This window comes from Astyanax mexicanus, chromosome 10, assembly GCF_023375975.1.
Source record: "Astyanax mexicanus isolate ESR-SI-001 chromosome 10, AstMex3_surface, whole genome shotgun sequence".
Taxonomy (NCBI): Eukaryota; Metazoa; Chordata; class Actinopteri; order Characiformes; family Acestrorhamphidae; genus Astyanax; species Astyanax mexicanus.
The window spans coordinates 11,761,999-11,777,270 of record NC_064417.1 but is presented as its reverse complement, the minus strand read 5'-3'; the positions used below and the strand labels follow the sequence as shown (position 1 = coordinate 11,777,270).

Genomic DNA, 15,272 nt, shown 5'->3' with positions numbered 1-15,272 from the left:
CTTCAGTCATTTGAGGCAATGTATATAACTAACAGGAACACAGTGGAAAGAGAATGAAAACTATTGATGTCACGTCTGCCAGGTCTCTGTTTATATCCTCTGACTCTCCCACGGAGCCTGGGAGCACTCCGGCGCTAAAAGACTACAATCCCCAGAACTTAATGGACTACAAATGTGATGACGTCACGGCACACATGCCGCGACGCAGTGACGTTCCCCCGGAAGTGTAATGTGTAGACACATTTAGGTGTATTTGCACAAAGTATCAGTATCGGAACGGTATCGCCGATACCAGCCTGAATTTTACTCAGGATCGAAGAAAATCTGTTGTATCAAACATCACTGAAATAGCATTTGCCGCTCACCGTTATTTTCCCCATTTAAAGGTGAGTATTATCAGCCTGTAACCTACTCCTAACCCTGGCTAGCACTGCTGGAGTAGCATTAGCATTACCATCTAACCACACTAAGTGCTAGCCTTTTTAGACGTCCAAAGGTGAGTATTATCAGCCTGTAGCCTGCATGTTCAGCATGTTAAAACAAGCTGTGTGGAACGAACAGCTCGCTAATATTAACCTGGCTTACCTCAGTGTAAGTGCTAATGCTCCAGCGTTAGTGCTAAAAAATTTGGGAATCTAAGCTTACAGTAAATAAATAGAAGTGCTTTACTCACCTAAATAAACAGTTTTCAGGAGATAAATCTGTGTAGATTAACATCCAGTGCTTTTGATTACTTAGCTTAGCTTTACTTAACTAAGTTAGCTACCCCTCCCCCCTCACAATCACCACCCAGCGATGAGACCTACTGAATTAGAAGTTCCTTATAGTGTCTCTTAATATATGCCTTATAATTAAGTGTGCTTTATGTATGAAAATAGACCAGAAAATAGACATTCATTGATAGTGTGCCTTACAATCTGGTGCGGCTTATAGTGTAAAAAGTACAGTAACTTCTTGGAACCAGATGTAATGCAAGACTAGCTGTTAGAAGGTATTAGCTGCTTGTAAGAACTGGTGATTCCCACCCAGCATTAGACATAACTTGCACATTCTCTTTTAGACTAAATCTGGTTGACCAGTCATGGCATTATTTTTCTCATTATTGTACCATAAACATGAAATAGGGTAAATAATTTTATAAAACTAATAACCAACAAGGAGTCCCCCTGTCACAAGTGCATCTGATGCAAACTGGAAAACTGGCAAAACATTTGAATTTATTTGAATTTATACATGTTATCTTATACTTTCTAGCAAACCTAACACTTCATATGAAGCTTAACTTAGGTAACACTTTATAATACTGTTCCATAGTTAATAGGCAACTAAGCAGGAACTAAGCAGTAACTAATTAATAGTGCTGCATAAACACCTAGATCTCTTCTATTAACTACCAGGGAGTACTGAGTCATTACTCAGTAGATAGTACTAAACTAATGATTATAGTAGTTCTACCTGTTTGTGCAGAATCGCCCTCTAGCGGGCCCTGCCGGAGGGCACGTTCTGATTATGTAAAGTAGAATGCTTAAAAGCGTCAAATATTCTATACACACTGACCAACTAACCGACTCAAATTTCTTAGTAATACTGTCTACCTGCATGCAAATTTTCAGCCATCTACAATCTCCAACTAAAAACAGCCTGTTTTTTCATGTTATTTACATGGGGAACACGCCTCCCCAACAACTTAGCCTTATAAAATATTATTAGAATGTAAAATAACATCAGATTATATTTACTTATAACAGCATCCACAAAACAGCGCTGAACAGCAGATAAAATATTAAAATATGCAATGTAATGTTTTCACGTAAAGCTGTATGTGAATACAAAGCTAAGGATGTCCTCTTCTTTTTATTGATCCACAAACAACTATTTTTCTTAAGTGACAGTCTTTTTCACCAATGGCGTGAGTGCTGGATCACGTTGGTAAACCCCCACCAACTCCTAATCCAGCATCTTTGTCTAAGAGCATAAACTCCACATTGGCGACGCGGCCTAAAACGAAAATGTGAACGTGACGGTGCACAAGGTGAAAGCTCCATGCCAATGAGCTGAGTACCCACCAGCTAACGCTAACCACGCTAACAATAACTCCACGAGCCACAGTGAACCATGCCACTCACAACTACTATGGATTTTACAGATGTGGCTCTAGAGATGAAAGGACAGTTAATTCAAAGCTGCATGTAATTCAGACTTCGCAGACAAGCGCTGAGAGAGCCTGACATGAGCTTAGAAGATCTCAGCTATGGGAGATCAATGGAACTGTAGGAGCAACAAGCAACATGCATGGAACAAGGAGCAGTTGCATTAGTGAGTGCAGTACAGCAGAAGGGACAACCAAACAAAAAGTATCAAGTCAAAAATGCTACCAAATCAAACAACCAGTGCAGAAATTGTGGGGGTAAATATCCACATGAAGGGGATTGCCCTGCATGCGGAAAGGACTGCAAAGCTTGTGGTAAGCTCAAAATCACAAAACAAAACAAAAGCAACCTGACAAAGGATATAATGCAAAGCCCAAAGTGCACGATAAACAGCACAAGAAAGGGTACACAATCACTAGCTCAGCGGCACACAGTGATAAGTGTTCATCTAGCCGTAGTGATGAATATGTGTTTGTGACAACTACAGCAGCAAAATGTCAAACACCAATGTCACATATTAAGCTTGGTGGTGTAGATATCTCATAGTGCTTTTCCACTGAGGTATGAGTCAGTGTATGCAGGATGCAGGATAAACTTGAAGGGAGAACTAGGATGGAGATACTCTATGGCAAACTAGTGGAGGATTTATCTTGAGCAGGATATGTTCGCATTAAAGAGCAAGTAATAAACAAGCTGGAAAAGCTTAGAAATGAAGTGGAGCCGGAGGGGGGAGTTTACCGGCATTTTATGATGTGCTGGACAGCGTGCTGGACTGTAGGTCAGCTAGCCAGATGACTGGGGCGCAAAATTGGCCACAGCAGCGGATCAGTGCAACCCTGGCTCTCCAACTCAGTCCACATCAGCCAAAAGTAATGTGACATTTTAACAGTTCCACTTAAACTGGTGAAAACGCGAGCCGGTTTGCTGAAAAGCACCGCGGTTCTTATAAGTCCGAACGGAACTGCTTCAAGAACCAGAGTTCTTTTGGTGGAAAAGCGCCATCAGTGATACTAGATTCAGGTGCCACAGTAAATGTCATCAGTGAGTTATGCATGTCACCACCACAGCCACAGTTAGCTCCAGCTGGCACTGATGTTTTTCTCTATGGCTGTACAGCCCCATTACCACTAGCTGGCATGTTCATGTTAACTTGTGGACAGCCACCCAGAGCTCTTTCAAGGCATAGACACCAGTGTTCAGTCAACTTGTCAGCCACACCTCCACATTCCGTTTTCTATCCACCAAAAAGTTGAAAAAGAGCTGCAAAAGCTAGAGGACAGTGACATCATAGAAACAGTGACTGGTCCTACACAATTGTGAAGTCCAAGCCCAAGAACTCGGACGAGGTCAGAATCTGTGTTGACATGAGACAGACAAACACTGCCATACAATATGAGAGACATCTCACTCCCACTATAAATGATGTTATTCACGAGCTAAATGGAGCAGCTTCTCCAAGCTCGATCTGAGGGCTGGTGTGCTGGTATAGCTTTAAATAAGAAACTTGAGGCAGTTTACATGGTTTTAATGCCCCCTAGTGGCTTAGTTAGTAACAGCATAGCCTCAATTCAAACTTGTTTAGTTGTTAACTGACCATCCAGCAGTGCAGTCAGTCATTGTTTTCTCCCGGTGAAATCTTGGCCCACATATGCCTGTAAGTTGCTCATTTTGACGTTTTTTCAGTTACATTGTCTTTTTGAGTTGAATATATGTTGTTTTAGTTACTTTGATAGACCAAATAAGCTGTAAAATGTTTGAAATCAAAGGTAACTCTATTAGCATGTATGCTAATCTGTTTACATGAAGGTAACTAGCTCTCTGGAAATATTTAGATAGAGCTGTGTGTGTACACGTATGTGAGATTAGTTAATTTTGTAGTAGCTATCTCAGTAATGTTATACTGAACCAGTGTATATTTGGTGGTTTAGATATTTATATTTTTCCTTTGTTTATTTCAGTTTTACAAAAAAGGATAAGAGAGAAGAAATAAAGATTTTGAGTTTGAACTCTCTACTGTATGCTGTCTGTCTAACTGGATAGCTCCAGCCAGTTTCACGTTCAGTTGGGACAGAACAGTAAAAAGGCATATAATTCAGCAGACGTCACCAAACGAAGACATTAACTGCATGCGTCATGTCTGAGCCACCAAATCTTGAATCCCACATGCAGCAGATACAGCGCACTGAAGTAGATATTCATTCAGAGTTTCTTGAAACAAGATCATGTTGTTCTAGCTCATCAAAACAGTCAAGTCGGTCATCAGCAAGCGTTGCAGCACTTAGAGCACGTGCAAAGGCAGAGGCTGCACAAGCGCAGTTGACCTACGCAGAGCAGGAAGCAGAAGCTATGAAACAACAAGCAGATATCCAGGCTCAGCTGCATGTCCTAAAAATAAAGAAAATGGCTGCTGCCGCTTCAGCAGAGGCAAAGATTTTAGAAGCTGCTGTTCAAGAGGAAGAGATACAATCCCTAGCAAGTGAACACCTTTCAGCCACTTCCATGGACAAAAAGCAAAATGTCTTGGACTATGTTGACAGTCAGCTGTATTCACGAAAAAGTCAAGTAACAATGCAGCCTGAAGTCAGAGTTATACAGTCAGCATCATGTAACTCTGAGGGGAATACGAACATAGTCCCACAGACAGTTCCACACAGTATGCCCATCTTGAAGGAAGAAGATTCAAGTATGTATCAAAGACCAAGTGAGAGACAACTTCCTAGCAATCACCACTCACAGCCTATTCCAAGAGCAACAAACACAGGTGATTCAAGTCAATGCAGACCAGTCATGTCATCTACGCCAACCCATCATGACACATCTGCTATAAGTGATGTAGCAAAATATCTGATGAGACGAGAATTAGTGTCAGCTTCTTTACAGAAATTTGATGATAATCCACAGAACTACCGTGCGTGGAAATCCTCCTTCTTGAATGTGACCAGAGACTTATCTTTGTCACCTAGAGAGGAACTTGATCTTCTCATCAAATGGCTCGGTCCACTTTCAGCAGAGCAAGCAAAGAGAGTCAGCTGCGCACAAGTCCACGATGTCACAGCAGGCCTTACAAAGGTTTGGCAGCGCCTAGAAGAAACATACGGAGCTCCTGAGGTGATTGAATATGTCCTTTTTAAGAAAATTGAGGACTTTCCGAGGATATCTGCCAGAGAGAATAGGAAGCTGAGAGATTTGGGAGACCTCTTGCTTGAATTGGAAATTGTTAAAGAAGAAGGACACTCACCTGGTCTTGCCTTCCTAGATACGGCACGTGGCGTTAATCCAATCGTGGAGAAGTTGCCTTATTCTCTTCAAGACAAATGGATCGCAAGGGCATCAAAATTCAAATCTGATCACAATGTCACTTTCCCACCCTTTTATGTCTTTTCTAAATTCATACAAGAGCAAGCGCAAATCAGAAACGATCCAAGCTTTACCTTTCTGTCAGTGGGTGCTGAAAAATTGGAGAGATCTGTGAGGAACAACCAAAGAACACCAATATCAGTGAGAAAGACAGATGTCTCGAATGAATCCATTCAATATGAAGATCCAGACAAACTATGTCCCCTCCACAAGAAACCACACCCTCTCAGAAAATGTCGCAGCTTCCGCAGCAAGCCTCTTGAGGAGAGAAAGGCATACCTGAAAGAGAAGAATATCTGTTTCAGGTGTTGTGCATCCACCAAACACCTAGCTAGAAACTGTCCTGTTAAAATCACCTGCAAGGAGTGTGAAAGCGACAAGCACAATTCAGCATTACATCCAGGCCCTGCTCCACACAACACTAGACCACCTTCAGAACATCATGGCGGGGAGCCTGAAACATGGACAGCATTAACTTCAGCAACAGCAATGTGCACTGAAGTATGTGGATACTCACAAAGCTCCAGGTCATGTGCCAAGATCTGCCTGGCTAAGGTGTATCCATTAGGACAAATGGATAAGGCAGTCAAGTTATATGCAGCATTAGATGATCAGAGCAATCGCTCCTTTGCTCGTTCTGAGTTTTTTGACCTCTTTGGTGTTAAAGGAGCGATAGAACCTTACACGCTCAAGACATGCTCAGGCATCATGGAAATGGAAGGAAGGCGAGCCAAAGGCTTCATCATAGAGTCCATTGATGGTAGTGTGAAGGTCCCTCTTCCTCCATTGCTTGAATGTGACATGATTCCAGATGACCGGTCCGAGATACCCTCTCCTGAGGTGGCACAAAACCATCCTCATTTACAGGCCATTGCACACAAAATCCCACCCATTGATGCTAAAGCACAAATTCTTCTGCTCTTAGGCAGAGACATGTTGAGGCTGCACAAAGTTAGAGAGCAACGCAATGGGCCACAAGACACACCATTTGCCCAACGCCTTGACCTCGGCTGGGTGGTTGTAGGTGATGTCTGTTTGGGACGTGCACACAAAGCAGACTCTGCAACAACCTACAAAACCAACATTCTGTTTAATGGGAGACCATCCTACCTTAGTCCATGCACCAACAGCATGTATGCAAAAGAAAAACTGCCTGCAAACCAACACAGCTGTATCATACAAAACCAAGACGCTTACCACAGAGTTCGCACCGACAACCTTGGTGACACAGTGTTTGTCCGGAAGGAGGATGATGAAAGACCAGCACCTTCGCAAGACGATGAATGTTTCCTCACAATCATGCAGAATGAGGTGTATCAAGATGAGTCAAACAGCTGGGTTGCACCTCTACCCTTTGTGACACATAGGCAGCGACTACCAAACAACCGAGCTCAGGCTCTTAAACGGTTGTACTCACTCAGACGGAGTCTTGATAAGAAAGCAGAGATGAGAGATCACTTTGTTAAATTCATGCAAAAGATCCTCGACAATCAACAAGCAGAACTAGCCCCTGCCCTGAAACCTGATGAAGAGTGCTGGTACCTCCCTTTGTTCGGGGTGTATCATCCTCAGAAACCCGGACAAATACGGGTAGTTTTTGACTCAAGTGCCAGGTATGAGGGTGTATCGTTGAATGACATCCTCTTAAGCGGGCCAGACTTGAACAACACTCTGGTTGGGGTTCTGATGCGATTTCGTAGGGAGCCCATAGCCATAACAGCTGATGTGGAACAAATGTTCTATTGTTTCACAGTAAGGGAAGATCACCGCAACTATCTACGCTTTCTCTGGTACAGAGACAATGATCTTTCGAAAGAAGTGACAGAGTACCGCATGACTGTGCATGTGTTTGGAAACAGCCCCTCTCCGGCAGTGGCGATATATGGGCTAAGAAGGGCTGCCCATGCTGGAGAAAAGGAACATGGCACAGAAGCAATGCAATTCGTCACCAGGAACTTTTATGTAGATGATGGTCTGATTTCACTCCCCACTGAGACAGATGCAATCAGTCTCCTACAAAAAACACAGGAGATGTTAGCAGAGTCCAATTTGCGCCTACACAAAATTGCCTCAAACAGTAGCAAGGTAATGCAGGCATTCTTAACTGATGATCTAGCGAAAGACCTCAAGGACTTAGACTTGGGAGCAGACTCTCTACCTCTTCAGCGTAGTCTTGGATTGAGCTGGAGTCTGGAATCCGATGTCTTCATCTTCCAAGTTTCCAGGGAGGAAAAACCCTTCACCAAGCGAGGGGTTATCTCCACCGTAAACAGTTTATACGACCCGCTGGGTTTTGTCGCTCCCATCACTGTGCAAGGAAAAGCTCTCATCCGAGAACTTACCAAAGAATCATGCGACTGGGATGACCCTCTTCCATCTGTTAAAGAGCAACAATGGAATGCATGGAAGTTCTCTCTTTGTGAAATAGAGAGATTGCATATCCCCAGGTCTTATGTTTCTGTATCTCTGTCCTCAACACAACACAGAGAACTTTGCGTCTTTTCTGATGCCTCATCAATGGCAATTGCCGCTGTTGCTTACATACGCGTTCTCAGTGAAGAAGGAAAGTACCTCACTGGATTTGTCATGGGAAAATCCAAGCTTGCACCGAAAATCGCACATACAATACCACGATTAGAGTTATGTGCTGCGGTTCTTGCTGTGGAGATGGCTGAGCTCATTTGCCAGGAAATGGACCTTGAGTTTCAAGCTGTAAAGTACTACACAGACAGCAAGATCGTGTTAGGATACATCCATAACACTTCAAGAAGGTTCTATGTCTACGTATCGAACAGAGTTTCAAGGATCAGGAAGTCCACTAAACCCACTCAATGGCATCATGTCTCAACAGAGAACAATCCAGCTGACTTTGCAACCAGGCCAATAACAGTAGGCCTCCTGGAAAAAACAAGCTGGTTTACAGGGCCCTCCTTTCTGAAGGAAACTCAGCAGTTGTCTTCACTCCTGACACCAGCTGAATTTGACTTTGTCAACCCAGAGCAAGACGTTGAGATTCGTCCAGAAGTAGGTGCTTTCACAACTAAAATTCATGGCAAACCTCTCAATCCACAGAGGTTTGAACGCTTTTCGTCCTGGAAAAGTCTGATACGTGGAATGACAAAGCTCATCCTTGTGGCAAGGAAGAAGTCCAAGGTTGCCAGGCAAAACTCAGAAAATCCACAAACACAAGCCAAACTGCAAATCCTCCGGAGTGTACAGCAGTCTGAATTCAAGGGTGAAGTCAAAGCACTGCAAGCAGGAGAGCAAGTCCCCAAAACAAGTTCCCTGTGGAAGCTGAGCCCTTTCATTGATCCAGATGGAGTGCTGAGAGTAGGAGGCAGAGTATCTTTGGCTGATCTTCCATATGACGAGAAACACCCAGTCATACTTCCCAAGAAACACCATGTGTCGACTTTGCTTGTGAGACAATACCACCAAGATGTTGCACACCAAGGTCGCCATTTCACAGAAGGGGCACTTCGCTCTGCTGGTGTGTGGATAATTGGTGCAAGAAAGTTAGTCTCCAGTTTGATTTATGAATGTGTCATGTGCCGAAAACTCAGAAGAAGGCCCGAAGAGCAAAAGATGGCTGAACTACCTGTGGATAGGCTAAGCATGGAGCCTCCATTCACCCGGGTTGGTCTTGATGTCTTTGGCCCATGGAGTGTTGTCTCACGACGGACTAGAGGAGGAATAACAGACAACAAACGTTGGGCAGTCCTGTTTACTTGCCTGGGAACACGGGCTGTTCACATAGAGGTGATAGAGTCTATGTCCACATCAAGTTTCATCAATGCCTTAAGACGTTTTTTTGCCATACGGGGCCCTTCCAAAATTCTTAGATCAGATAGGGGAACCAATTTCGTCGGAGCATGCAGGGAGTTGAAGATCTGCTCAGATGATCCTGAACTTCATGGTTACCTCAGCTCTGAAGGATGCTCGTGGACCTTTAATGCACCACACTCATCTCACATGGGAGGCTCTTGGGAGAGAATGATTGGTGTAGCTCGGCGGATCTTAGATGCAATGCTGCTCCAGTCAGGTCCCACTCGTCTCTCTCATGAAGTGCTCACGACTTTGATGGCAGAAGTCATGGCAATTATTAATGCTCGACCACTAATTCCTGTGTCCACAGATCCAGAGTGGCCCTCTGTGTTAACACCAGCTATGCTCCTCACACAAAAAGCAAATTCTGCTCCTGCACCTGAAGGGATATTTGATCTAAAAGACCTATACAAGAAACAGTGGCGGCATGTCCAATGCCTTGCAGACATGTTTTGGAAGCGATGGAGACAGGAGTATCTGGTGACACTTCAATCCAGAAAGAAATGGATCGACTACAAACGGGATGTTCAAGTCGGAGATGTGGTCTTATTGAAGGACGACCAAACCAAGCGAAATGAATGGCCAATTGGTCTCATTGTCACAAGTATCCCAAGTCATGACAAGAAGATCAGAAAGGTGGAAGTTAGAGTTGTGAAGCAAGGGACTCCACGAGTTTACTTACGTCCAGTATCACAAGTCATTGTCCTTCTCCCCAAAGAACCATCAGAAAAGACTGATAAGTAAATAAAAATGATTGTGGTATAAACATATTTATACCAGGCGGGGAGTGTGCTGGTATAGCTTTAAATAAGAAACTTGAGGCAGTTTACATGGTTTTAATGCCCCCTAGTGGCTTAGTTAGTAACAGCATAGCCTCAATTCAAACTTGTTTAGTTGTTAACTGACCATCCAGCAGTGCAGTCAGTCATTGTTTTCTCCCGGTGAAATCTTGGCCCACATATGCCTGTAAGTTGCTCATTTTGACGTTTTTTCAGTTACATTGTCTTTTTGAGTTGAATATATGTTGTTTTAGTTACTTTGATAGACCAAATAAGCTGTAAAATGTTTGAAATCAAAGGTAACTCTATTAGCATGTATGCTAATCTGTTTACATGAAGGTAACTAGCTCTCTGGAAATATTTAGATAGAGCTGTGTGTGTACACGTATGTGAGATTAGTTAATTTTGTAGTAGCTATCTCAGTAATGTTATACTGAACCAGTGTATATTTGGTGGTTTAGATATTTATATTTTTCCTTTGTTTATTTCAGTTTTACAAAAAAGGATAAGAGAGAAGAAATAAAGATTTTGAGTTTGAACTCTCTACTGTATGCTGTCTGTCTAACTGGATAGCTCCAGCCAGTTTCACGTTCAGTTGGGACAGAACAGCTGGATATCACCAGTTTGAGCTTCACCCTGACAGCAGGTACATCACAACCTTCTGCACTCATAAAGGCCTGAGGAGGTACAAACCTCTGAACTATGGCATATCATCTGCGGCTGATGTATTTCAAAATGCTATCTTCCAAGCTCTGCAAGGGATTGATGGTTTAAAGCAGAGATCAACAATAGGCAGACTGCGGTCCAGGTCCAGATCCAGGCGTTGTCCAATGCAGACCCAACCGATAAACTACTGAGAAGGATTTAATTCTGACAGTGTTCATTTAAAGCGGCGGAACTTTTCTTGTCTGTGCTTTGTGGTGCAGTTAACTCAGACCAATCACATGTGCTGTAAAATCACCAAACGCTCTTCTCTGCAAATCAGATCTGTGCAGATGCGGGAGAACGGAGCCACACAGGTGAAGCAGGGAGTGAGAAGCAGCAGTTGGAGAATAAAGCGAGAAAGGCTAATTCTGATGGTGCGCACAAGACAAAGAAATTAAAACACTACATTTACTCACAGTAATGTTACTGAGCGGTGTTACTTGAAGGAAACAACCGAGATAATAATGCAAAATATTCCACTTTACTCCACCTGATTAGCAACAAAAAAAAACTCCAGCGCTTGCAGGCGCTCTCTCCCTACTCCCAAAACAACCCCCCCTCAAAACTAAGGCAGCCCACAGGGGACAAAAAGCATAGGCAATTCCCCCTATCAGTTTTTCCCACAACATAATAAAGTCTTCTACAGTAATAATATTAAATAAAATAAAACTTTTTAAACAAAGCTGATATTTTGGCCAAGTTCATCAAACATTTCTCCATATATTGTGCGATTTGTCATTCATGTAACTATCATGACAGGCAGGCCTAAATCTAATATAAATAAAATAAAATAAAGCATTTTGAAACTAAGTTAACATACACATTCACATTAATAGACTCAATAAGTTAAATTATTGAGGGTGTTTCCATTTATTTTATGATAAGTCGATTAGGAGTGAAACGATTACTCAAATAATTCGAGTTACTCGATAAAAAATAATTTCATTAATCTTAAAACGCAGAGTACGGAATTTAGCACAAACTTTTAATGTGAAACAGTACGCTTAACGTTACATCACACACGCACAAGAATCAGGTGGAAAAGGCGGAGGTTTTTGAAGCAGTGAGCAGGTAAATTTAACTTATAACAAATCAATGAGATTAACATGTATGTACCTTAATAACATAACGGCAGCGCTGATCATTAGGAATACTGTCAAATGTGTGTGGTTAGTTTATTAAAACAGAGACAAGTTTATGCCTTTCTTATTAATTAATGCCCTATATTTAATACTTATTAAAAATAAATACAATTTATTAAATTATTAACTATTAAATGATTGTCTATTTTGTGTTTTTATTTATTTCTATGTGTGTTTGCAATGTGGAAATGTATGTTGTGAATTAAAAAATTAAACCAATTGGTCATTTATTAAGTAAAATTTCTTATTTTATGAAATCTCTTATTTTAAGTTTGATCCGATTAATCAAATCGATTTTTCAGTAAAGTACTCGATTACTAAAATAATCGATAGCTGCAGCCCTAAAATCGATTATGTAATTATTGTGACAGGCCTATTTAAAACAATAAATATTGTAAAAAAAACAAACAAACTGAATAGTATTTGTAATTAGTTTTGTCTTTCAGTTGTTGATAAAACACTGACAGAAGTACTAGGCTTCTTTAGTATACAGCAGGAGTATTTAATTAATTTAATTAGAAGTACGGTCCAGTTGGAGAAAATTTCATCAGTCCAAGATCCGGACTGTGTTAACCTGTGTTATGATTCAGTGCTATATCCTTTATATGCATGTGTGTGTGTATACATGTATACGAACGAGACAAAGTAAGCGGCAAAAAGTTGAGATATTTGCAACTTTATGCAAATGAGAAGCGAGTTTTGCTGGGCGGCAGACAGGGCTTCAGCTCCACACACACCACAGGCTAAACTACATAGTGAGAAAATGGGGGAGAGGCTGAGTACAGCTTTTTCAGGCTTTTTTGTGCTTTAAGTGTCCCCTTTGTAAGATAACCGAGACGGATGACCAGCTGGTCCTAAACTAGACAGCAGTGTTCCAGAGGCTCAAAGAGAAAGGCATTACCCTCAATAGAGAGTAGTGTGAACACTGAAATTCTTTGGATTCATTTTCCTGGCTGGTGGTATATCTGCAGACCAGAAAAATGTAACTTCCATCAAGGAAGCAAGAGCCCCAGACAAGCCCACCCAGGTAAGGAGTCTGCTCTGTATGGCAAACTACTGCTCATGTTTTATCAAAGATTTGCATCCATCTCAGCACCACTGTGGGCACTGGGGTTCAGAGCAAGCAAAAGCACTGCAGACACTTAAGGACAGTTTGACCAGTGAGACTAATGTCATACTTTGATCCTGACAAACAGATAAAACTTGTGGTGGACGCAAGCCCTGTTGGCCTGGGGGCCATTCTCTATCAACCTGGAAAAGATGAGGTGAGACACACTATAGCATATGCCAGCCATGCTCTTAGTGATGTAGAGAGACGGTGCTCACAGACAGAACGAGAAGCTCTTGCTATAGTGTGGAGCTGTGAACATTATCTTCACCTGTATGGACACCCTTTCACTCCAGTTACTGACCACAAAGCGCTAGAGGTGATATTGAACAACACTCGCTCAAAACCACCTGCTGGGATTGAACGCTGGGGCCTAAGACTTATGACCTCAGAGTAGTCTAAAGAAAAGGAGCGGAAAATTCAGCTGACTATATGTCCCGTCACCCAATCCAAGTACGAACTGGGAAGCACACAAGAGCAACAAAGGTAGCTGAAGAGTATGTCAATATCCTGGCACAACACTAAAGCAAAGACTCTAGCTGAGATCAAAGAGGAAACCCTCACAGACAAAGTTCTGCAAAAAGTCAGTGCTCACATATCAGATCAAAAATGACTCGCAGGATGTCATAACGCTACAAAAATACAAACAAATCTTTAATGAACTGACTAACACACAAGTGACATTCTCCTTTGTGGTACCAGAATTGTTATCCCTTCAGCCCTAGAGGACAGAGAGCTACAGTTACCCCATAAGGGACATCTAGGTATTGTTAAAACAAAGACACTGCTCAGGTTAAAGGTATGGTTTCCCAACATGGACCAGAAAGCAGAGCTTATGGTCAAGAACTGTTTAACGTGCCAAGCTAACACCCCAGTGACAAAAATATTACAAACTCTTGTTGTATAGTGAAAGATTTACTTCCTTGTATTAGATTAGGGGCACTCTGGAGGGGGTTTGAACCCTTTGGAGACGGCTGGTGGACACCTAATAAAATGCTTTCTTGTATCTTTTTCAAATTTTTAATTTGTTTGTCAAGTCAGGAAATGTAGAGAATGACTGACTAAAAACATTAATATGTGACATTTATACGTAGTCATTAATTAATGTTCTCCAGAAGGCATCTAAGACTGACTGTAAAACTGTAATAATTTTGTTTTAATCTCCAGCCTTGCAGTCACAGAGACTTTATAGTGCACACTATTAGGGTAATTACGCTAATTCATTTCACCGCAGATCCAGCTCTCCAGTGTTTATTCTCTGCTGTTGCTGCTGCTGGAGGTCTTAGAGAGACTCTGCTGCTTTCATATTTCTGTATTAGACTGAAAATAAAAATCAAGATATTGAGATCTTTATTAGATTATTTTACCCCCGGATCGGACGAGGACACTGTGTTCTGTTAAACAGCTTTAGGATGTGTGGTAGCATAAGCTAAGTTAAATGCGTGTTAGTTAGCTAGGTTATGCGTGTATTAGTTAGCTAGGCTAAATGTGTTTGTGTTACTTAGCTAAGTTATATGTGTGTTACTTAACTAGGTTATATGTGGCTTAGTTAGCTATGATATATGTCCGTTATTTAGCTAGGTTATATGTGTGTTGGTTAGCTAGGTTAAATGTGTGTGTTAGTTAGCTAGGTTATATGTGTGTTAGTTAGCTAGGTTAAATGTGTGTGTTAGTTGGCTAGGTTAAATGTGTGTGTTAGTTAGCTAGGTTAAATGTGTGTTTGTTAGCTAGGTTATATGTGTGTTAGTTAGCTAAGTTAAATGTGTGTTAGTTAGCTAGGTTATATGTGTGTTAGTAAGCTAGGTTAAATGTGTGTTAGCTAGGTTATGTGTGTGTGTGTTAGTTAGCTAGGTTATATGTGTGTTAGTTAGCTAGGTTAAATGTGTGTTTGTTAGCTAGGTTATGTGTGTGTTTGTTAGCTAGGTTATATGTGTGTTTGTTAGCTAGGTTAAATGAGTGTTAGTTAGCTAGGTTAAATGTGTGTTAGCTAGGTTAAACATGTGTTAGTTAGCTAGGTTAAATGTGTGTTTGTTAGCTAGGTTATATGTGTGTTTGTTAGCTAGGTTATATGTGTGCTAGTTAGCTAGGTTATGTGTGTGTTAGTTAGCTAGGTTAAATGTATGTTAGTTAGCTAAGTTAAATGTGTGTTTGTTAGCTAGGTTATGTGTGTGTTAGTTAGCTAGGTTATATGTGTGCTAGTTAGCTA

General features: G+C 41.6%; 2 protein-coding genes across 2 annotated transcripts in view; one reads left to right on the top strand and one right to left on the bottom strand.

The window, feature by feature from the left end:
- LOC111197547 (anoctamin-1) overlaps positions 1–15,272 on the bottom strand; it is a 97,825-nt gene that overhangs the window by 56,476 nt on the left and 26,077 nt on the right. The window lies entirely within an intron of this gene.
- LOC125804692 (uncharacterized) lies at positions 3,632–10,714 on the top strand. The gene is made up of 2 exons (XM_049483854.1): positions 3,632–3,804; positions 4,109–10,714. Exon 2 carries the CDS (start codon positions 4,284–4,286, stop codon positions 10,074–10,076), a length of 5,793 nt encoding a protein of 1,930 aa, XP_049339811.1. The 5' UTR covers positions 3,632–3,804; positions 4,109–4,283; the 3' UTR covers positions 10,077–10,714.